General features: G+C 33.1%; 1 protein-coding gene across 2 annotated transcripts; it reads left to right on the top strand.

Moving 5' to 3' along the window:
- Positions 1-1372: 1372 nt before the first annotated feature.
- On the top strand, positions 1373-7276 carry LOC149539894 (NEDD8-conjugating enzyme Ubc12-like). Of its 2 annotated transcripts, none has more exons than XM_089801110.1 (6): positions 1373-1703; positions 2672-2785; positions 3761-3869; positions 4087-4165; positions 4275-4391; positions 6816-7276. In XM_089801110.1, the coding sequence occupies exons 2-6, from the start codon at positions 2677-2679 to the stop codon at positions 6951-6953; spliced, it is 552 nt and encodes a 183-aa protein (XP_089657236.1). In that variant the 5' UTR covers positions 1373-1703; positions 2672-2676; the 3' UTR covers positions 6954-7276. The 2 variants fall into 2 exon arrangements, with proteins under 2 accessions (XP_089657236.1, XP_089657238.1); XM_089801112.1 differs by having other exon boundaries at positions 6797-7276.
- The last annotated feature ends 16868 nt before the right edge of the window (positions 7277-24144 follow it).

The raw sequence follows: 24144 nt of genomic DNA, 5'->3' as shown, positions 1-24144 counted from the left end.
TAGAGAGAGATAGAGATAAATAGCATTATAGAACAATAACAATATAAACATATATGCAGAGGGAAAAAAAAAAGATGGATAATATAGAGGAGGAAGAGGAAGAGAGATAAAATAGTAAGATAGACTGATACCAACATAAGTTGTGTGTGCGAGAGAGAGAATTAAATATAATTATTTTTCTTAATAAAACAAATAGTCAAAATAAAATCATGGTTATAATAAAGAATTAAAATATATTATATTTTAATTAATGAAATTAAGAATTTAATTTTTATATTAAAACTCACATTTCTATAAGAAAAAATGAAATGTATTGAAATATAAAAAATATTTTATAAGTAAAACTAATTGTTTAATTTTACACAATTAGAGAAGATTTACTATTTAATGTCTTGTATTTGTTCTTTTTTTCATAAAATTAAGTAATTTTTAATTATGAAATAATATCTATATAATTTAATATGTACATTTGTAAATAATAAATAGATTTAATACATATAGATTTGATGTTGATGAATAAATATGATGTAATAAATAAGAAATAAAATATAACTATTTAATTTTAATACACAATTTATAAAAAACTTAATTATAATATATATATATATATATATATATTAGAATTGAATTATTTCTTTTTTTGTGGTTATTTATTTAATATTTTTTTTGATATAAAATATAATTATTAATTTAATATTAAAATATATATTTAAGTTTTAAATGTATTTAAACTAAATGATAAATTCTTTAAATAAAAAATATTAATAATAATAAAAGATATAATTTATAAATCGTAACACTTATTAGTTATACATATTACAAACACTATTGTAAAATATAATTTAAAAATAATATTTTTTAATTTATTTTTATAAAAGTATATATATATATATATAGAGAGAGAGAGAGGAGTATAATTTAAACTTATGTATTGCATGAAGTTTTAAGAACAAGTTATATCAAATAGTCAAAAATAAATATCAATGTAAAACTAATAATAAATATATTTAAAATAAGAAATTAAAATATTTAATAAATTGTGATAATTAATATTGATTAGACATGTTGTATGAGGTGGAAGATAAAATCATTGAAAAAATAAAATCTTATCAACTTGTCAATTCATTAATGTAAGAGGAAATTGTTAGAAAATATTTGTATTTTTTGTTGAAGGAAATTAATTTTCTCCCCCACCATGGACCAATAGAATAGATGAAAAATGTAATTTATAAAACAATGAAAAATAAGAAAAAGATATAAACATTTGAAATCTCATAGAATCTTTTAAATACTTTGATTTGATTGATTTGTGTTAATGTCATATTTGCATTGACATGAATGCATAAATATTCCTGCCTTGACAGGAACTAACAACTTCAAGATGCACAAATTTTATGCCTATCCACAGAAAATGCAGGTTACGACAGTTTCTAGAGTTCTACGGCGGTAGAAGGTTAAGGGAACTAGGGAATCTATGAATGTTAATTATTATTTAGGATTTACGCTTAAACGTTGGCTGTGAGTCGCCCAAACCACAGTGCGCCTGCCTTGACCCTCTCAAAGAACTAAGTAAATAAACAAGAGAGCGTGAGGAATCTCTTAACAATAAGAGTGGTCGAAGGTACGTACTTGGCAAGGAACACCAGATTTTCCGATCATCATCATCGTCATCATCACCAGCCTTTGAATTTTCTTTCCGTGAGGTGAGTATCGTAACACCGATTTCGCCTTTCCTTTGAAGCAGAACTATTTTGGTTTATGGGGTTTTCATCTGTGATCTGTAAGCTCAGAGTTGTGGTTACTCCCCCTTTTAAAACCTTTTTTGGATTGGATGTGATAGAAAGGGAATGATTACTCATCCCCATCATTCCCTATGCTGACCTAATGAGAGCTTAAAAAGTTGAGGATGAATGAATAAGGATTCAGCAGTGTTTCTAAAAAGTCGAGGATGAATGAATGAGGATTTTTTGGTCTTCGAAACAATTCGAAGATACACAATTTTTTAGCTATGTGACTTGGCCCTCCTACTAATATAGGCATCGATATTCCGTAATGGAATCTCTTACACTTCGCCCACTGGAATGTCTTAGTAATTTGGATTGACTGACTGACCGACCATCACTGGGAGTAATGAATTTCCAGCTTGAATTTATTTTGATTGAGGATGAGCACTGGGACATGGTATCCCTATGGCCAAAAATAGTCACTATTTAGGTTTCACTGTACGCAAACCTCTCTGTGCTCATTCAATCTTACTGCTATACCTGATCTTTTATTTATTTAGGGGGATTATTGTATTGTGACGTGTTTACCCTTTTGGAGGGTGTGGCGTGTTATTGTAAGGCCTATGTGAGCTGTACTTTCAAAGCTTTTAACCACTCATGGCAGTGAGGAGAGAGAATAATAAACGAGTTTATGCCCCATCACACAGTTACCTCTCTTGCTTGGATCTTCTTCTCCGTCTGGCCTCCTCTTTCCGGTGCAGGGGAAGTAAGCAATTGTTGGAAATCAAATTCCAGAGGATTACTCTAGGGTTTGGCCTTTGAATTGAATAGATCGCTTGTTTTCTCCCTTAACTTGTCACGAGTCTACTGAATTATTGAGAAACTAACATATTGTTTATGGAAGGGCGTTGGGTTAGATATTTGTTTGACGAATTGATTTCCTGTAGATATCATGATTAAGCTATTTAAAGTCAAAGAGAAGCAGAGAGAGGCTGCTGAAAGTGCCAACGGGAGAGCACCTGTCAAGAAGCAAAGTGCTGGTGAATTGCGATTGCATAAAGGTATAACCTACACCCTAATGTTACCCATTCTATGCTCTATGTTACATTTCCCTTGTCGGTTTCTCTCTTTTTTCTCATATCAATATTATCTCAGCATACTTTATGTTATGCCTATTTGCCATTTTCAAGTTTCTTATTCCACATTCACCCATTTCTGGTATTTGGATTTTTCTTCTGTATGTGATATATCAAGATAATGTAGGGAACATTACAATGCTCCATTCTTTTTGCAGTAGCGTTAAACTGATTGTGTACATCTCCACTTTGTATTTTATAATACTCAATTGGGGCTTTTGGTACCAAACCCATTTTCTGTACCATTTCTATAAAATTGTATCGAATCATTTGGTTTTTAAATCATTTGGATTTACAAGAACTGGTCTGATTTCAAGGTTTGAATGGTGCTGGTTTCTTCTTCTCAACTTTAAAATTCTTCAAACGGTTTTTGAGCTTTTATTTTATTTTATGATTTATCCTTCAAATAACTCAAATTTGGGAGAAAATCCTTTGTATTTTCTTCTCAATACAGCTTCCATATATTTATAAAAATGAATAAGTACTATTTCATACCAAAATGGCAAATAGCAACACCTTAGAACAGAACAAAAATTTAGGCTAGCGCTTTGGTATACCTTAGAATAACTTATATCTCATAAGTCTTCCAGAGTAGAATTTTGTGTTTATATTAAAATTTGTAAAGGATTATAGCTAGTATCAAAATATTGTCATCTTTGATCTTACATTCTCTGCTACATACATGAAAGACCCAAAGTTTATAATTTCACCGGATTAGTGATACATGATGTGTTTGTTGAATAGAGATTGCTTGTAGCCAGGATTGGATTTTTCATATGAATGGACAGTGGCAAATAGTATGAATAATTTGCAATAAATATACATTTTTTGTTTTGTTTCTGCAAACTTATTATTGGTGAAATATACAATTTACAGTTTTTCATTTTGTCAAATTATCAGATATCAGTGAGCTTAACCTGCCAAAAAGTACAGGCATAAATTTTCCTAATGGAAAAGATGATCTGATGAATTTTGAAGTTATCATACAACCTGACGAAGGATACTATTTGTAAGTATTGAAGGACATTGTTCTAAATAATCATTCAGGATTCAAAAGCTGTCAAAAGAAGATTAGTATAATCCTGCATATGTTTTTCTTTAGGTTTCTACCCATGTTTATGTTTATTTTATCAAGTATGCATATATAAAAAAGAATGAGGTCTACATTTTAGATGGATGAATGGTATAATAACTCATTTTTATATCTACTTCTGGCTGTTTGAAAGAGGGGGACGCTTTACTTTTACTTTTAGTGTTTCTCCAACTTACCCTCACGAGGCGCCAAAGGTTAAGTGCAAGACAAAGGTACTGCTCTGAATCTATTATTGGTTTTGTGTGGCCAAACTCATGAATTTTAGAATTTATTTCTGTTACCACCAGTATCTATCAGAATCACAAGACAACTTGGTTGCAGGTTTATCATCCAAATATTGATTTGGAAGGAAATGTTTGCCTTAATATTCTGCGTGAGGATTGGAAGCCTGTTCTTAATATCAACACAATCATATATGGGCTGAATCATCTTTTCACAGTAAGTGAGACAATGTACTATTGTGTGAATTATTTTGTGAGAATGAGTGACATAACAGATGCATTGGTTACAATATTCTCCTTACAAATTTTAATTCTTGCAGAGCACTCACCATTTTGTGAGTTCTGACTTCTAAAAAATGTGATCTTGTCAGTGACTCCTGAAGGTTGAATGACAAATTTGCTTTTATTCTCCATTCTATGTGTTTGAGTTGAAATGCTCTGTCTTTGAGAAATTTATCATTTTACTTTTGCAGATTTAAGTAATCTGGAACTTGCTGAAACATCAGTATTATTAGGAAAGAACAGCCGTTCTTTTTTGGGGTCAAACATGTTTCTCAATCTGTGGTGTACAATCAGAATTGGATCGAATATATGTACATACCAGCAAGTTTCCAAGACTGAGACAGTGGGGGGTAGCTATTTAAGAAATAGGGAATCTTGAAAAATAAAAGAAAATTGTAATTATTTATTTGATATCATATACAAAACATTCTTCATAAACATTAAACAACCTTGATACATAACGTTAGAGTTGAATTCAGGTTTCACATGAGAGATGAGAAAATTTATTTTCTTTCGTTGTCAATGTGCATAAATATTGTGTAAATATTACAAGAAAATGCCCCAAGGCTGTAAGTCTACAAAATGACAAACTGTACTGCTGCCCTTAGTCAGCATTTACTAACATTGCATCAAAATATAAGTTTCAGTCAATCCCACCATGAGAGACTGCATCATCTAGTGAAACAAAACCAAATTTCCCTCTATCTCTGTTTCATCAACCTCTTTGGCATTTTCGAGATCAACATGTTGTTGGGAGTTTGACATATTTAGGACTCTATCGACCTGGGAGATGCAAGGCACAACCACCAACTACAATTGTTAAGGAGTAATCTGATTTCTCTAAATTGACTAAATGGAATCGTAAGTGGGGTGAGGGATTGTACCCTAATCGGAATAGGGGAAGCACCCCTATTGGGGTTGCGAGGCAACACTGACACACTCCCCTATCTATTACACTGTGGGGTCAAGGGTAAAGCGCCCACCATCTTGCCCAAGTTAAAGTCTTAAAGGTGACACAAACCTTCAAGGTGTGTGACAGTTTTCATAATTTTATTGCTTTCAAGTTAATGATATAGTTTTCATGCTCAGTTGCCATCATCTCATCACCATTCTCTTGTCTTCTCACAATTGTTCTCCTTTGTCTTCTTCACAAAATATAAAATAGCAAATGAAATTGTTATCAGATTTTAGTTATTAGTGTGGATTATTAAGGTTTTGGGTTTGATATAAAGGGGTGTGTAGGACACATCCTATTTTATTTCTCATTTCAATTCATTTTTAATTATTTTAAATCATATTTGTATTGACTGGGTTTTCGTCCTCCCAGGATGGCCTAGATGTCCCCTGGCTGTCACTTGTAATCTCCTCTCATTGTTTTTGTCTTGTACAACATTTCTTGCCTTTTTGAAAAAATGGGCATGGGGTGGGAAAGTCTCCTACTTGTCCTTGCATCCCCAAAATTTCAACTATACAAGGGAATTATCCCCAAGGTACATAAAATGGAATAGCGACTCATATATCTATCTAGTTATTGGTATCGATCTTTTTAACATGAAGTGAAAGGAAATTTATTTTTGCATGTAATTACCTTTTGAAATTGAAAAGGAGTTAGAAAAATAAAGTCTATCATGACCGTTTGATTGAAAATGAAGAATATATGTAAAAAACTTTTATAAAGCAATGAAGAATTATATTTATTAAATAATTATTAAAGACGACCATTGTGCAATGGCACAAAGATCACTCATGAAGAAGGTGGTTTGGTGGCCTACACACATAGGAGGTTTGCGTAATGTGCACCCAACTTGGGGTATATAGTACACCTAGAACTGTCCTACTAGGGGTTATGATGCATGTGTATTATTGTTGCGCATTGGCACTAGTCTGTTGGCACATTTTCAATGTGATTCCACATAAAGGGTGCCATTACTATGATAGGCAAAACCACGAAGAACTCTATGGAGTGAGAATGTCCATTCCAAGTAACTGATTAAATAAGTATTGGATCTATGCATGTATATGTATATATGTATGTATTTGATTTTATCATGGTAAGATAAAATTGTAAAATGTTTATGTAATTATATTTGATCCAGTGCAAACATTCAAATAACTCCCACAGAAAAAGAGCATTACAGTTATATAAACCAGGCATGTGACATTTTATGATTATTCAAGTATGGGTTCTAAATATTTGTTACAATGATACATGATCATGGAGATTAGAGTACTTTGTCTACATTTGTATGGCTGGTATAAGTGAGCAAAACTCTTGCTGCAAATTTTTGCGGTGGTATATCTTTGATCTAGTGTATACTAAGTTGCTTCTAACTTTCTTAGATGTTGGACCTGTTTACAGCATCCGAACCATGAAGATCCCTTGAATCATGATGCTGCAGCAGTATTGAGAGATAACCCAAGGACTTTTGAAGCAAATGTAAGAAGGGCCATGGCTGGGGGTTATGTGGGATCTAGCTACTTTTCAAGATGCATCTAAGGTTCTTTTTAATTGTTTGAAGTAAAAGCATTATGGCAGTTAGGTTTGAAGTGTAAACATATGGTATGCTTGAGAAGTTACAAATTTTACAGCTGCCTAAAACATGAATTTGATTGTTGATAAATAGCTTGTTTTTAATCAAAAAGATGTGATTTGGCAAGGACACATTCGGAGCCATGTAATCTATTGGAAATTTCAAAGTAAGCTGCCAAGGCAGCTCAGTTAATGACTGGGAAGTGTTGCAGTGATGTTCTGAATCTGCTGAATGTTTATTGTTTGTTGTTGGAAAATAATATAATGGATCCGGTATCTTTCATTTCTTAGACTTGCAGTGTATTATTATCACTTCTTGTGGAGCTCAAGTCAATAATAGTAAGGAAATTCAATGTTAATGACTGGGAAGTGTCGCAGTGATGTTCTGAATCTGCTGAACGTTTATTGTTTGTTGTTGGAAAATAATATAATGGATCCTGTATCTTTCATTTCTTAGACTTGCAGTGTATTGTTATCACTTCTTGTGGAGCTCAAGTCAATAATAGTAAGGAAATTCAGTGTTTTATAAGGAATGAAATCCTTCATTGGTCTTCTTGACTTGAAACTTTATCAGATCCATACAAAATGGTTTCTGCTAGATATCAATTTCAGCATGTAGATTGAAAACTTTGTAGTTGGTAAAATGGTAATCATTAGAATAAAAACTTGCTTTATGAGACTGCCAGTATTGCGCAGAAGTGGTTAAAGAAATTACTTGTTACTGCTCGACATTTATAGATGATTTTGAGGGATTCATTATTTTTCGAAATGTCACATTTTTGTTCTCTTCTTTATCAAGCTAATATGCATTTCTTTTTAACATTCACTGTGAAGGCACTCCTTATCATCACATTTATGTGCCGAATTTGACAGGAAAGGAATAAAGCACTAAGGAAATCTCTCTATTAATTTTGTTGGTAACCTATTATTTTTTTTACTTTCTTTTCATGTCCCCAAGCTTAGTTCCTCCAATTTGAAATTAAATTTTCTGGAATTGGAATTTTTTTCTTTGCCTAGATTGACTTGCTAATTTCTTTGAAATTTTTTAGTGCTCAGCTTCAGGTGCCACACCATTTTTTTACTATTAAAATTTGAATTCTAAATGATCTTTAATTAATGTGAGTAGTCTAGGAGGAAGATAAATTGGACTGCCATTATTGTTCTTGTAAAATTTATAGTTAGGAATACTCAACTCTGAAGCCTACTTAACACGTACTGAGATCCCCTTGAGCTCTATAATTTCATGTTCTGTCATGTTTCCCTTGTGGGTTCTCATCTTTAGAAATGTGTACATAGTGGTCTCTAGATGCTTTCATAAATATTTGTATGTGTAACTATAACGTCACTCAACTCTTCTTATGGCCAATTCAAATACGTGACATTCTAGTGGGACCTTGCATGATATCTCCTTCAGAATGATCTCAGACAATAATGGAGAATAGAAGTTCCAACCATACATTTGTCTTAATGTCTAGCTTCTAAACCCATCAGGTTGAGGCTGTGTCTTGATACATCGACACTTGTATATTCCCTCCAACTTAGATTTATTTCTCTGACCTGGGAATGAATGCAATGCTGCATCTTCACGGTGAACTGTATGGGATGGCAATATGTAGGGTGGTCTCAGAAGTAGGATTTTAATGTCCTCTTCTTAAAATTTGCTACTGCATCTTATATTTTGTGAATTAACTATTGACATCCTCTCTTCATCATCTCTGCAAATTCGTACATGAGTATTCCCTAAAATGTTAATTGTTTTTTCCATCTGTGCATGGACCACATTATTTCCTTCACAGATCCTTATCTGAACATGGCCACAGCACAAACTCATTACTATTTTTTTGAAAAAATATTGTTCACATTTTTTAGCGCCTATAAACCCTGGTATTTGGCCCTTATCTAAGGATTTTGTATTATAATAAAACATGGGGATATTTTTAATTCTGTTCCAGTAAAGTAATAGTCCTCTATACAACCAATATTCACATGCGGCCTTAATGTTACTATATATTCTCACCTGCATTTTACATTTCTCTTTCTCTGATCTCTCTCTTTCCTCTTTGGAGTATACTATGTGATACATTCCTAGACTATTCTTCATTCATTTGTCTGTCTTACCTTCAGCCCACTCATCCTTCATGAACTGTACATGTCTAATTCATTTGACCATGTATGATTTCTCTCTATAGGTTCGTGGTAATAAGCATGACTTCAATTTTATTGCCCTTTCAGGTATTCGCTTCCTTGTATGATTTCTCTATAAGGATTCATGGTAACCAGTGTTACTTAAATTTTATTGCCCTTTCAGGTCTTCACTTCCCTGTATGATTTCTCTATAAGGATTCATGGTAATGAGTGTCACTTCAATTTTATTGCTCTTTCAGGTCTTTACTTCCGTGTATTATTTCTCCCTATAAGTACTTGGTAGAGAGTGTTACTTCAATTCTATTGTCCTATCAGGTCTTCACTTCTCTGTACATTTTCAATGTAACGTGTGTTATTTCATGTTATTGCCCCTTCAGCTTTCAGGTCTTAATTTTCCTGTATGATTAATTCTCTGTGGATTCATTGTAATGCTTGTTATTGCAAGTTATCTGCTTTCCTTTTCACCAAGCCACCCAATTTTTAACTTAAAAGGCATCTGCAGACTGTTGTTTTCAGTTTTCTACTTGAGCTCTTTTTTTTTGTCAAAATCTTTTTATTATGATTGATCAATGTTCTTTCATTTCTTTTAATAATCCAAGGCTACTCTAGATTTTTTCTGTTTTCTCAAACAATGTCTGTTCTTTTCCTTAGCAACCATGGTGGTGGTGATCCTACAATTTAGCATCATTAGCATAACCATTTTCTCTTTTAGTATTTTTAGATTCATTGCTCTTTAAGATACCCGTCTAGTCTTTATATTTTCCCTTGGCTTGCATTTTGAAGTTGATGGTCTTCACTTCCTTACTTCACCAAGCTACTTGTTTGTTCTTCTCAAATACTAATTGAATGGCGTCTCCATGTGATGTTTTCCAACCTTTTTTTAGTTCAAAATCTGTTTTCGCTTTTCCAAAACATTAAATTGTTCTTTCCTTAGTCTGTGGTGGATGGTAATCCTGGAATATAGTGCCATTAACATAACCATTTTCAAGTTTTTCAGATGGTAGTTTTGGCTTGATTGCTCTTAAGATAATGTCTGGCCAATTATATATGGCCTGGCCAGTGAGTCTTAATCTTTCCCAATTGCCTGGATTTACCATCTTAATACGAAATCTTCTGATTCAGATTCTCAGTGCTATTCCAATGTTTTTGATTAAGGAAAACAGGTTTTGAAGGGTGCCTGAAACCCTTTACACAACAAATTTTTTTCAGTGAAGCCCGAACAAAAGATTCAATAGACCAAAGCTGATATAGGTCACCAACCAAAATAAGGTGACTAGGGTGGGCTCACAAATAACACAATACACTTTTGCCACCAAATAAAACTCCAAAAACCCAATTAAGACCCCCTACTCCCAAGAGAGTGAGATCTAAGAAGACGATCAAAGGACTGTTAGGAATGTTTGTATTTTTTTACCTTTAACCTTTGTCCGACCTTCCTCCACCCGAGAAGCCTCCTTCTCCCAAACCAAAGCTTCGCCATTTGACCCAATCGGAGAACCAGGCAAGATCACACCTGAAACTTTGTCCACAGGAACCTGACCTGTAGAGGGAGGGGCAGCCGTGGCAGACAAATCCAACAACGGATCAATATCCGGTTCAGACGGTGCAGAGCTGGCACTATCAGCAACCATAGACAGGGGAATCCTTCAGGGAAACGGCTAAAGGATAAACTATTTTGTTTGCATCTAGGCATTCATCTACCAAACCATTGTTTGTGGGCAATGGCAGGGTAAACAAAATAGTTTACCCTTTAGCCATTTCCATCTTTAAGAGCAGTGTCTTTAAGGATGGTGTAATTCTCAATTAAAGTCCCAGACCACCAAGGTGGTCTTTTCTTTGATTTCTGAACTTCTGTAGGACAGTGCGTAGCAATATGTCCAGTCCCAGAGCAAACCCTACAACGGAAAGGAATTCCTTCATAGTCTAGAGTCTGAATCCAAGAACCATTAGGGACCTCAAGTTTGATCTTCTCAGGTAGGCCTTTCGACGTGTCAACCACCACGAGGATGCGAGCGTAAGTAGTATGCAAGATATTAGATGATTTAGGATCCATCATTTGGAAGTCACCAATAGCATCTCCCACTGCTTTGAGGACCGAATCCAACCATAGGTGAAGGGGAAGATTCGGGAGCTTGACCCAAAGAGGTATATGAGAAAAAGATACCGATGGAGGATCGAAACCCTCATGCCAGGGTTTGGCCAACAAAGGGTAACGATCCTTCCAGCTGAAGTGACTACACAAAATAGCCTTCCTATCACCAGCAGTATCAAATTTTACTATGAAAAAATCCTGAGCCACAGGGTAAATTTGGACAGATTCAAAAATCAACGTTTCCTAGTGCTTAGATATTCAAGCATGAAGAGCCTGTAAGGAAGGCCAAAAGCCTCGAAATTTGAAAATAGCTGCCCTCTCAGAGAAGTCCTCAATCGTATGAGCAATTTCTTTGGCTATAACGTCCTCCAAAACCAACTAGACAGGACTGCTAACCGAGACAGGTTTCACAACCGAGGGAAAAATCAGATGATCCATAGAGGGATCCCCCATTCCATGGACATCAGCTTTGAAAGCTACCACATCAGCAAAAGAGGCAGCGTTGCCGCCAGCAGCAGGAGCAGAAAACCTAAACCCCAAACTGCCACCAGAAGACGCAGCCCCAACAGCCACAGGGTCCACTGAGGAAAGGGCAGGAGCCATGGCCAGAATGTAGAGCAAGAACGCAGAGCAGAGCAGAGCTACAAGGGATGAACTCCAATGTTTGATTATGCCTGGATGAACTTTTTCCTCTTTAACCTTACCAACTCAACTAACCTCTCTTTTAGTGGGTTCCCCTTTGTGCATTCTAGTTTTAACTGCTAACCTTGACTTGGTAAAACACACTCTTGAGGTTCAACTGTTAGATATTTATCCATAGCTGAATTATGCTCATAATATTTTGGTGTCATCTGAGTTTGCATACGTGTTGACTGTAGATCTATGGTTGAGTTCCAGTTTGTTGTCAAATAGATCTATAGTTAGCTGTTAGTCAGCTCTAATCTGCTGCCAAAATATTTAGCTATTTTATAAGAAGACTTTTATTTTTGCACAGCTATAAAAGTGTGATTTGTTGAAAAACAAATCAATCTGAACAGTTTGATATTCTGTTCTTCACTGTACTCCCTTTTTAATAATCCATACATTAACCTGATTTAACTGTGCATTGCCAATCTTCCAGAATGGTGCAGAATGACCAACATTGCTAGTGTCATTTTTGTTATATTGAAACCACATACTTATCAAAATTAACGTAAAAGTTTTCAACAAATCAATTTGAACAGTTTGATATTCTGTTCTTCACTGTACTCCCTTTTGAATAATCCATTCATTAACCTGGTTTAACTGTGCATTGCCAATCTTTCAGAGTGGTGCATAACGACCAACATCGTTAGTGTCATTTTTGTTATATTGCAACCACATACTCATCAAAATTAACGTAAAAGTTTTTCACAAATGCCTCAAAAATTCACTCGGCTTGTGGATGGTATGGAATGGACTTAATTTGAGTTATCAAGAAGTATTCTAGCATATTTCGCAGTGTCTAGTTCATGAAATTTTTTCCCTAATCTCATATTTCTCTTGCAAGACATCCACATCGAAACATTTGTAATTATATTGTCATATAAAAGGTTGTCTAGACTATTAAAGATACCATGCATTGTGGAGATTTTAACCTTCGGCACTTTGTTTTTAATAATAAAGTTGCCAGTACTTAAGACTGCGGAAGTTGAAATCTTGAATTTAATGATGATTAACGTCATGAAAATTTGAATATTATAAATACTGGCTATCCAAATGGATTTAGGAAATGTATTAATGGAAATGCAAATTTTGTACGGTAAAGTGAAATTAGGTGCCGAACAAATGGAGGATAGGAAACATGGAGCAGAAAGTGTATGGATGGGGCCATGATTGCTTTGGAATCCAGGTTACATTTTTGGAGATTTGTATTATTTCTACTAGACTTCAAAAAACGGCCATATAAGAATTAGATGTAAGTTTTCCAATTGAAGGCCGCATGAAAGGTATCATGAACAATAGCAATAGTTAAGGCAACAGGAACATTTTGTCATCCAACAAGGTAAAGAAAAACAATGTTTCAAAGGTGATATGGTGAAGGCATTTGTGGCAAAAGTTTAGTGCTAGCAAGGAAGGTAGAGGAAGGCTTCTTGAAAGAATAAAAAAAATGACAAAATGTCTATTCAAAGTGGGAATTAGAATTAGAAACCAGCACTTGTACCTCTAGAGGCTACAAGGGTTACGTCGATAGTTTACCAATCAAAAGGGTTATCATTTTCCCATTAAAAAATATTCCGATTTCCATCTACACTTTCATCAACCAAATATTGAAATGTTCAGACTATTTGTTCTACATCAAAGCAACCAATGAAATCAAATGTAGTTTCTGCTTTGACCTCTACTTTTTCACATTTCTCATATAGTGTAGAAGCTATCTTAATTAAGTGTCATGTCGGTTGATGTAGGAAATGATGAGGAGAGCCAAGAAGAAATTACAGCTCAATAAGATCAATTGCAAATGAGAATGGTGCAGATGTTACTAGATGGAAAAAATATTAGAGCCTTGGCAAATCAACCTGAGGGTGATCGATATCAACTAAGAAAATCAATTTAAAGGAAGGATTGATTTCTAAGAGAAAATCGAACCCATAATTGTAAAATTGAATTACATGGAAATTTTATGCACTTATATGAAACCTTTTTAATAGAATGTTAATTAGATAGCAAAAGATTTGATGGCTTCTCATGCAAGGAAATATTGGAATACATAGTAACTAGGAATGCGCTATAATTAATGTATGATGAAGATAGTGGAGTTTCAAATAATAGGTAAAAAGTGGACGATGGTTATGAAAAGGCAAATCCAACAACCTTCAATGAAAATTATTATTTGGTATAAAATGATATAATAATGTTTCATCTTGTACAATTAGGAGCACTTCTCTATTATTAGTTTATATTAATATAATAATAAAAAATTTAAAAATTAATATAGACAACATTTATATTATTAATTTATATTTTTTATTATTATTTAAATTATAAAAATGAATAACATTTCTACATTCTATGAATGCTGGTTTGGAGCTTAAATAAACAAATATATAATTTTATGACAAATAATATTGAATGTTGGTATCATTATGATTTTTCTCTCTATAACTTTTGTACCACCTCACAATCCTCAATTGTTAATTTTTTAAATAGCTTACAGAGACTCCTTGATAGTCTTGCTTCTTTCTGTATTCAGCGACAACTTGTGGTCAATTTATCTAAGACAAGGGTTATGGTTTTTAACTGTTTAAAGACCTCTCATCTCCATTTCTTCTTCCAGGGGAAGGAGGTTGAGATTACTCCCTCTTACAGGTATCTTGGTGTGAAGTTTTCAAGACCACGTTTTAGTTTGAGACCTACTATTCAGTCCAGAGTTAGTAAGTATGGGCTCCCTAGCTTTGCTAGAGAGACAATGCTTCAGGCATCATTTTCAGGATATTTTGTCTAAGTTGTCCCTTTTTGACTCCTTGGTTCGTTCGACAGTCCTCTATGGTTTTGTGGTTTGGGGACCTTCTTTTATTGCTTCTGTTTGGGCTTTTATTGAACGGGTCCAAACATTGTTGTTGCGTCATATCATTAGGTGTCACAGATTCACCCCTCACAACATTGTTTTAGTGGAGTTTGGTGCTCATCCTCTCAAACTTGCTATTATTTTTGACTTGATTTGGTTTCTTCATCGGCTTCGTGGTTTTATGGAGATAGGTGTTGACCGACATAGATACTCTTTTTTGGCATATTGTTCTTTGGTGGAGATTATGAGATTTGACACTTCTGCTAGATCAAGATGCTGGTACGCTCAGGCCACCTCTTTATTGGGTTCGATCGGGATTGAGATTCATTGTCTTCCTCCCTATCAGTTTTCGCTGGATGCTCTAGCTCATCTTCTTCCCTCTCATTAGGAGTTGAATGAGCATGTTAGATAGGATATCTATAGGCAGTACATTACCACTACTTGGTGTCATCCCTTGGGTGGTTTGCGACCTAAGATGGCCTTCTATGCTGAGCATTTTTTTGTTATTTAGGATGGTACTGTTGTTCGCCCTGCCTATCTTTACTGGCATTGGAATCATGCATTACGGTTCTCTTTGGGCTCTTTTAGGGTTGGTTCTCATCGTCTTAGGGCTCAGATTGATCACCATATGGATCAGGCTAATTGATTATGCCAGTTATGCACTTTGATGAAGGTTGAGACTGAGACTCACTTCATATTTTGTTGTCCTCATTACTACGAGATCAGAGGGAGATTCTATTGCCTTTTCAGAGACTGTTCCTCTCTCGATGTTCTCTAGTTATATTGATCAGCAGTGTTTAGCACTTTATCTTCAGGAGGCCACCCATCTTTGAGAGAATACCCTGCAGTCCTTTCATCAGAGACAGACTTCTAATCAGCTCACTACCACCTTTTTCTCTCCTTTGTCTCCTCCGCGGGGTTTGAAAAGGCCTTTCACTATTTCACATTCCAGATCTGTCAGACATTGTACCAGTCTCTACAGGTAGCATAAGTCCTATAGGGGTTCTTCACAACATTCGAAGACTATGGATTGTCCACGCATGTACCTCTCTATTACGGATTTCTTTATGACAATGAAGGACCCTTAGTCCTTGTCTTTCTTTCTTCTTGTTGCTTTGTTCTTTTTTAGTTATCGTTTGGTGCCTTTGCTTGGCTGGCTCTTCTGTTTGTATGCTCAGTCCCATAAACCGTTTTGATTTTTCGTGGACATTAATAATTTTATCTTATCTTAAATATTAGCATAAATTAATACTTCCATACAAACAATAAATAAATTCTTGAATAATATAAAATCTAATATTATTAAAATAAATTAAAAATGGATTGGGAAAAGGGAGAAACTTTAAGAAAGGTAAAATGAATCTATTCTTCAGTTGATGTTCTTAAAAGATGGTATAGAATATAATTGAAGCCTTGCTGTGGAGCTATATTAGAATCATTTTGTCATCTTGATGACCTCTAATGCTTTAGCAAGAGGAACGACAAACAAGAGGAGTTTGACTCCTTACTAGGACTGATTCATAGTAAACTTGAGTTCCAATTGGCTACATTTTGATGAATTGACAGGCATGTCCATGCTAATTGACAATATTATCAACATATGATATATAATATTTTCAAAGATCATGTAGAAGTACATGATATATCATCATTATATAATGAGACATACGAGGAATAACATTTCATTAATTATTTTTTCTTTTGTTGAATTCTTCATCTCTTCCATGCAACACAATAAATAATAAATACCACTGTATATATTTGCAACTCTCTACTATAAAAGAAAAATATCTCCTAAAATAACTTTACCTAGAAAATTCAATTTAAAACTAAAAAACTACTTTCCTCTTAGGTTTATATTAGATAAAAGTTAAAGTTGGTTGAGATGATCAAAGGAACTTCACATTTGCTAGTACATACATATGTGATTTCAATATGCATACCTATTTTAATCCACATTGACATATGGTTTCAATCACAATAATGGAATAGAATCTATTTACATATTTCGTCCTCATCTTTTTTCATGTGTCTGTGTAAGGTTGCATGCAGAAGAATTTAGCAAATCAAGTATTCATTCAATTTTTCAAATGTTACAATAAAATGTTAGATCATTCAACATTGAAAATATAAATATTTCATTTTTTACAATAATGAAGTGAAAATAATAAATTGCATAACTATGACTTAAGTATTCTCCTTGTTTGAAATTCTCTTAGACTTTGTCAACTTGTCTTTTCAATAGTCATCTTTATCTATTTTGGTTCCTTGTGCCACTTATATTTTCAAGTGTTTGGAAAAATTAAAAGAAATATACAAGAAAACCCTACTTCATCCCTTTTGCATGTTTATGAAATAAAAAGATGAATAACACAATTTTTGACTCTTATGAGTTGAGCTTTTATCTTATCAATTCATCTAAATACATTAATTGTTGTAGCATTTTGAATTAGTAACTAGAAAAAAGGAATTACATTTTATCTTTTGTTAATTATAAATATCTTGTATTGCTATTCAAGACAAGAATAATTGGAAAATACATATATTTTGTTAGTTTTTAAGAGATCTATCCTTAAATAAGGTCATTAACAAAATTCTTAGGATCACGGATATATTGGTTGCACCTATTTTAACAAATGCTAAGTTGGGATAATTGGCTAAAAATATAGTTGTAGATAACATATAAAAAAACTCACGACATTAATAGATGCAACTGATTTACTCATCACCAGGACTTAATTTCTTTAATTCTTACATCATTATTAACTTCTCTAGTTTTATGAGAGTCAAAATTTCATCATCTGCTTCGATAAAGATCTTAGTGATTTTATTAGCATAACTTTGGTTGAGTTGTAGAGCCTAAAGTGGCCATATCTCTTTCATCTATTATTAGTATACAAAAAGAAGATGCTACATATAAAAGATAATCATTGCTCTTTGATCTATGCCCATTTTGAAAAAATAATATATTGCATTCAATAAAACAACCATCTTCTTAATATGTATAACCCATTTGAGCAAGCCATATGTTGTACAATAAAATATAACCATATGACTTCTTTATGTTGTCCCTAAATAATATACAACATATAATAAAATGATCCCTTTCCTTTTTCTTACTAATAATTTCATAACCGGAAGTACACTTAGATAAACATACATGTTCAAAATGAAAGATAAAGATATATAGAATATTTTAAACTCATTGCTACCAAAATTTAATTTTGTTCTAACTTAAATTATCTATATAATAATACATAATTTAATATAAATAACTTATTTTAGCCAAAATTTATTTAATTTAACAAAACTTATCTTTATTATATTATTAGACCAGTCCTATACTGAACGGCTTAAACATCACACACTAAGGCTTGATTCCTAGTGTAAAAGTGTTAAATAGTCAAAGTTTGACTTACTTTTCCAGGCTTAATTTCTTCCTTAATGTGTGATGTTTAAGGCTGGCCATCCTATACCATCATTACAACACACGAAAGCTTCACAAACTAAACAAACTAATCAAAATAAAGCATAATTAAACTATAATACGCTAATAATGTCCAAAGCATAAAAGGTTATTTGGCTTTAGAAGTCAAAGAGAACAGTCAAAGTGGAGCAAAGAGATTAACATCAAAATCCCAGTCCCTTATTGTTATTCTCTCCTATCTTCTCTGGAGAATTGTGAAAAAATGATAATCCAATCCTGCTATTTATAGAGAGGAATCACACCTTGTTATTTTAAATTTAGGAGCTGTCCCAAATTCACTCTCCTCGGAGCAATGCAGTCGGAGATGTAATCAAGAAGTTTGTATTTATACGTAAAAAATGGCCACATCTCTCATGATGTGATTCTGCATTTTTTTCACAAAGTTTCTGCTCGTCTATTTATTCTTTGGGCTGAACGCTTTCAGCCTTTCTTCGTTGCTTTTCTTTCCTATTTCTTCCATATTCTTTCTCGTATAATATGCCCCCAACTCTCAGAAGATTCGTGGGTGTAATTTCTAGATTTTCTGGTAGACAAGGTTGCCAATGAAGTAGCGGACAACGATATTTTCAAAACAACAAAAAAAAAACATCTATTGATGAGCTTGCATGGTAATCCTGTCATACTGCAAAAAATTCCCCTCACATTTCCAATTTTGTCGGCACCATTTCTAAGTTTCACGGTGTAAGACTGCCAGGAAATCTGGACAATTTGACTAAAGTTTTTCAAGGAGAAGAAGCCTATCGGTTTAATTAGATGATTTGATGGACAGGTAGTGAAATTTTTGGAGGTATGGATTAAGTGATTAGAAGTGTATTTTAGTGTGTAAAATAAATCGTACACAAAGAACTAGTCTCTCATGGAAGGTTGTGCTCTTGTATGGAAGAGATTTTTGTTGCAATTTGTCAAAATTAATAAATGTATTGTTGTCAATGAGAAGATTTCAAAGATTAAATTTTATAACAATTTCTCTCCTTTGAGACATAAGGTGTGTCAAAAGATCAAATGGGTACTAATATTGTAAGCAAGAAAACAATCAATGTGTAGGATTACGTTATGAAATTCCATTGGTGAGCCATGATAAATGACGTGGATTCAGATGAGGATATGATCAAAAAGTATCTTAGTGAGATCCACTCCTACATTAAAAAAGGGTAGTCATTACCAATAAAGCGTCATGTAATGTCCGCCAGGGAACCCAAAATAAGTTAACCTAAAGTTTCACTAAGTTTGTCAAACATTTTTTTTAAAGATAATAACATCAACAGATAATATAGCGGAAGCAATAACTCATATACATACAACCATCCAAAACATATTACATCTCTTAAGGATTCCATGACGTTGAGTCAAATCTATAAGTTTATTAATATTAAACCTAACACATAATCAAAATCCACATCATGGAATAATCACAAGTACGAATCCAATTAAATAATATATAATTACATAAGATGCCACTTGGCATAACTAGAATGCATAATCATTCACTGAACAAGTCACAGGGTATGAAAAACTCAAAGAATATACATCATAAATAAATACATAATCTCATAAGATATCTGATAATCGAGTACAATATAATAGAATAAAAACCAACATCAGAAAACACAAGATCATAAATGAAAGGAATCATTGCACAAGGACATCCAACAATGACATCCAACTTTGGGATCTCAATGGTATAAGGAAAAGCACTACCACCTGACCTTGTGGAACCTAAATGACCCACTCCTACTACGCTGAGGAGATAGTCTCAAGTCCCATACGGATATTAATGCACAAGTCATAACCAACATCTAGGTCAAGGAAGTCTTGATAGCAATCTATCTCAAAGGTGACAAGACACAAGTAACATCTAAACCTAGAGGCAAAAAAGACACACAAGAAATCTACTATGTAAGTGGGCAAGTGTCATGCATGAGCCAACTCTAAGGTTACCCTGGCATCCTCTCTGGACTCTGCCCCCATAGTGTCTCTATGCGACATCGATATCCTTTCGTATAGATCACAAGGCATACTAGTGAAGCAAGGTCACAACCAAACATTCTCTCTACTCCCATCCTAGCCTGTACTAGCACTCGAGACATTCGCGATGAAAACACCGACTCTTATTAATTCATTTTACTCTCATTTAATGAAATTTTATCACTTATTAAAAAAACTCACAATGGGTTACCCAGGCAACTTCTTTAGGGCTCTGGCCTCCATTACAAGCCACTTCCCAATGTACACATAGATTACCTACCCTAAGCTCATAAAAAGTACAACTCATAAAATCACAATTTTCACCTCAGTCCTTTACAAGCAACGAGAAAGCACCTATAGATAAAACACAATATTCACCCACTTTTACAAACAACTAGAAAGCACCTAAAGACCAATCACAATAATCACCTCAGTCCTAAACAAGCAACTAGAAAACACCAAAAGATATAACTGATCGAAAACTCAAAGGGTTCTAAACAAGCAACTGATCAAATTCATTATAGAAATATGTGAATGCATCACCATGATCGGGTGTAAAAGATTGTGACCAAATAATAAAACACCATATAAGTACCAATCCATAACTCAAAGATCACATCACAAAACCATGATATCACATGACATCATAAAACAATAACTCCTAGGGGCCTCTGGTAAACAACCAAAACTGGTCAACACACTAAGTCAACCTCAAACCCAACACAAAGTAAAACGTACATCATAGTAAGTGTAGTTTCATATTTTTGTTTGATTTTGGGAACATAATATTTTGATTAAACAATAGGGTTCAAATTTTTTCGTTTTGTTTTAATTCATAGATTTGCTAAAGTTCTTAAGTCCACACAAGTCTCAACACTCAACAAATTGTTTAAAAAAAATCTTTTAAATATAAAACTCCAAAGTTATATAAAAAATGAATTTTCACAAATAACATCCAATAATTTTTTCTAATCTTAAAATTGATTTATATAACATAATTACTAAAACTATAAAATCAATTATCTAACTAAATATTATTATTATTAGAATCAAATAATAATTATCAGATAATAATAATAGTAACTCTTTAATTATTAACAAATAATATCAAGTAATTTATTAATAATCTATAGTTACTAAAATTAATATTATAATAAAAATTATTTAATATTGATAATAATATTAATTATGTTTAAATTTTTTATTAAATTAAAAATTTAGTTGATTAAATTAATTAATTTTTATCAAAAAACCTTTTTAAAAAAGGCATTTAAGGCCCCTCGATCGATAAAGCACTGTCATGGCAGTGCCATTGTAGTGCATTGCCTTATGGTAGTACTTGCTGCTATGACAATAGCAGCTATTGTGCAACAAGCGATTGTGGGTGGCTGGGGGGTTAGTGGCCCCACTCCCCTATAAAACACTTTTTATTTACATTATTAATTTTTACTATTTTTTAATAAAAACAATCAAAAACAATATTTCGCAAACCCCCTTTTTTATATGGTAATATAATTATCACAGTAATTTTAAATTATTGTGGTAACTACACACACACACACACATAGACACAGACACAGACACAGACACAGACACAGACACAGACACACACACACACACACACACACACACACACCTAAATTAGATTTGATAGGGTAAATAATTATAACCGATCAAATTCATTAAATAAAATCCTTATTTTCTTTTCCAAACCTCCACCCCAATTTTAATCAATCAAATTACGAATCTCTAAAATTCACCAAACAAGGGTTTCAAATCTTCAATTCATTTAAATATATTTTCGAAATGAAGAACAATAAATTCACAAACAAGGGTTTCAACCCAATTAAATTCTAAATATAGATCCACAATCACGGGGAAGATAGAGATTTCAAAAGAAGAATTATTGTGCAAAACTTCAACAAGATCCTACTCGGATCTGATGCTAATGATTGAATGCACAAATCTCATAAAAAAATTTCCTTTCTTTTGAAACCCTCTTCTCAGAAATTGGCTCCTCTAAACCTTTCTATGGAGAAATGAACTTTAATTTCTTAATAAAGAGTTTTCTCCCTTTAGGGTTTCGATTTTGCAGTTATGCGAAACCTTTTCTTTTATTATTTTATTTTATTTTAATTTCATTTGCAATTTTTTTTACAATTTAATTAAAATAATCTTTATTAAATTAATTCTTTCTCCCTTTTATTAAATTACAAGATGTCTTTAATAAAATATTTATTAATTTAACTGATAATAATATTTAGAATATTTTATAACAATGAAACTTTTAAATAAATTATTATTAAATTAAATTAATATAATTACGCTAAAATTATAACTTAATCTTTTAAATTTAATTCTTTAATTTAATTAATTAAATATAATTAAATATTAATTTTTCTTTATAAAATTTCATTAAATTAAATTATGTAGTTATCTTTTAATTTGATTTAATTGTAATTAAAAATCACAACAGACTGACAAAACTAAATACAAAAACCCATTATAACGTCCATAATACTAAATCAAACCCAAGGGTCAAAATCATGAATTAACTTCACTTGATGAAATCAGAAGGGTGAAACTCATATACTTGTCCTATTTTCTAGGACAATTAGTTTTAGGTTAGGATTTGGACTCAAGAATTATCTCCCCTCTTTTACCATTGAGATATTGCGATAGGGCACGCTCATCCTGGCAATTCAGGGAAGCCGATTCCGGTACCTACAATCTACATAAAACTCAAGCATGTACATATATAAAATCTAAACTAAACATGGAATGACAATGAGTGGTGCATTGTGTAGATCCTAAATAGCAGGTGACTATGACTCCCTCCCTTAACCACATCAGAAACGTCAATCATAAAGTAAAACATACAAGTACACCATACACATGCAACTATGGGGTAAGTATCCATAGAAATTGCATATAAATCATCCATCTACCTATCATCATGAAATAACTGAAATCACTATATGAACATACATATATCATCAATGAAATAATCATAAACACATGAAATAATTGAGTATCAAATAGCTTATCAAATATATCAACTGAATATGAAATAACAACTAATCAAATCTGGTAACCAAGTACCGCTAATCATAAAACATAATCATAAAACTGGACTAAAAGAATTCGATAATCCAACATGAAAAGAAAACTAGGGGTAGGCATTACACCTCAAAACCAATCGAAAGGACTTGGACTATGCATGTGTCTAATCTAACAAGGAGAAGAGAAGAGTGGGTATAAAGGTGATTGCTCCAAATATAAAGTTAAAAATAAGAGTAACTTGAAAGGAAATAGACTTAAAACATTATAAAGAAGGAGATAAAAGGACACAAAGAAGCATGTAGTTGTGAGTTAGGCGATAAACATGGATACATGGTCACTAAAGAAAGATAAAACTTTTTGGTTTGAAGTTAAAAATTAAGATGGGATATATATATTATTATTTATTTTTAGAAATCTATGGTAAACTTGTTGTCATGACTAGTGATGTTGGCGTGGCATGCTTGTTGGCTCCATATGAAACCCTTTTGACTCAGAGATATGAACCAGTGATGCAATAAATAGGGGACCTCATTTCCATATTTTACTTACTCAAAACCACCAGATAGACAACCAATGAAGGCATAAGGCCCCCAAGCACAATGACCCAACATAGGTTTGAACCTTGGTAGTTGCTTCACCAATGAAGTTTTTAAACTATGACATTGGACCTTTGAAGGTCTATTTTAAAAAGAGTACAACACCGAGACTTCTCAAGAGGTCACCCATCATAGTACTACAATGTCCCAAGTGCATTGAAATACAAAGTTTTGATGGGATGTGATGCACTAACACTTTTTGTTCCTAATATTTGGATGAAGGTTGAGACACATGTCCTGGTAATTTTCCACTCATTTAGCACCTTTCAAGATCAAATGTAGCC

This window comes from Cupressus sempervirens, chromosome 9 (assembly GCF_028749045.1).
Source record: "Cupressus sempervirens isolate cs-2001-9-10 chromosome 9, ASM2874904v1, whole genome shotgun sequence".
Classification (NCBI taxonomy): Eukaryota; Viridiplantae; Streptophyta; class Pinopsida; order Cupressales; family Cupressaceae; genus Cupressus; species Cupressus sempervirens.
Note: the sequence above shows the minus strand (reverse complement) of the source record. Positions and strands in the feature narration are given on the sequence as shown.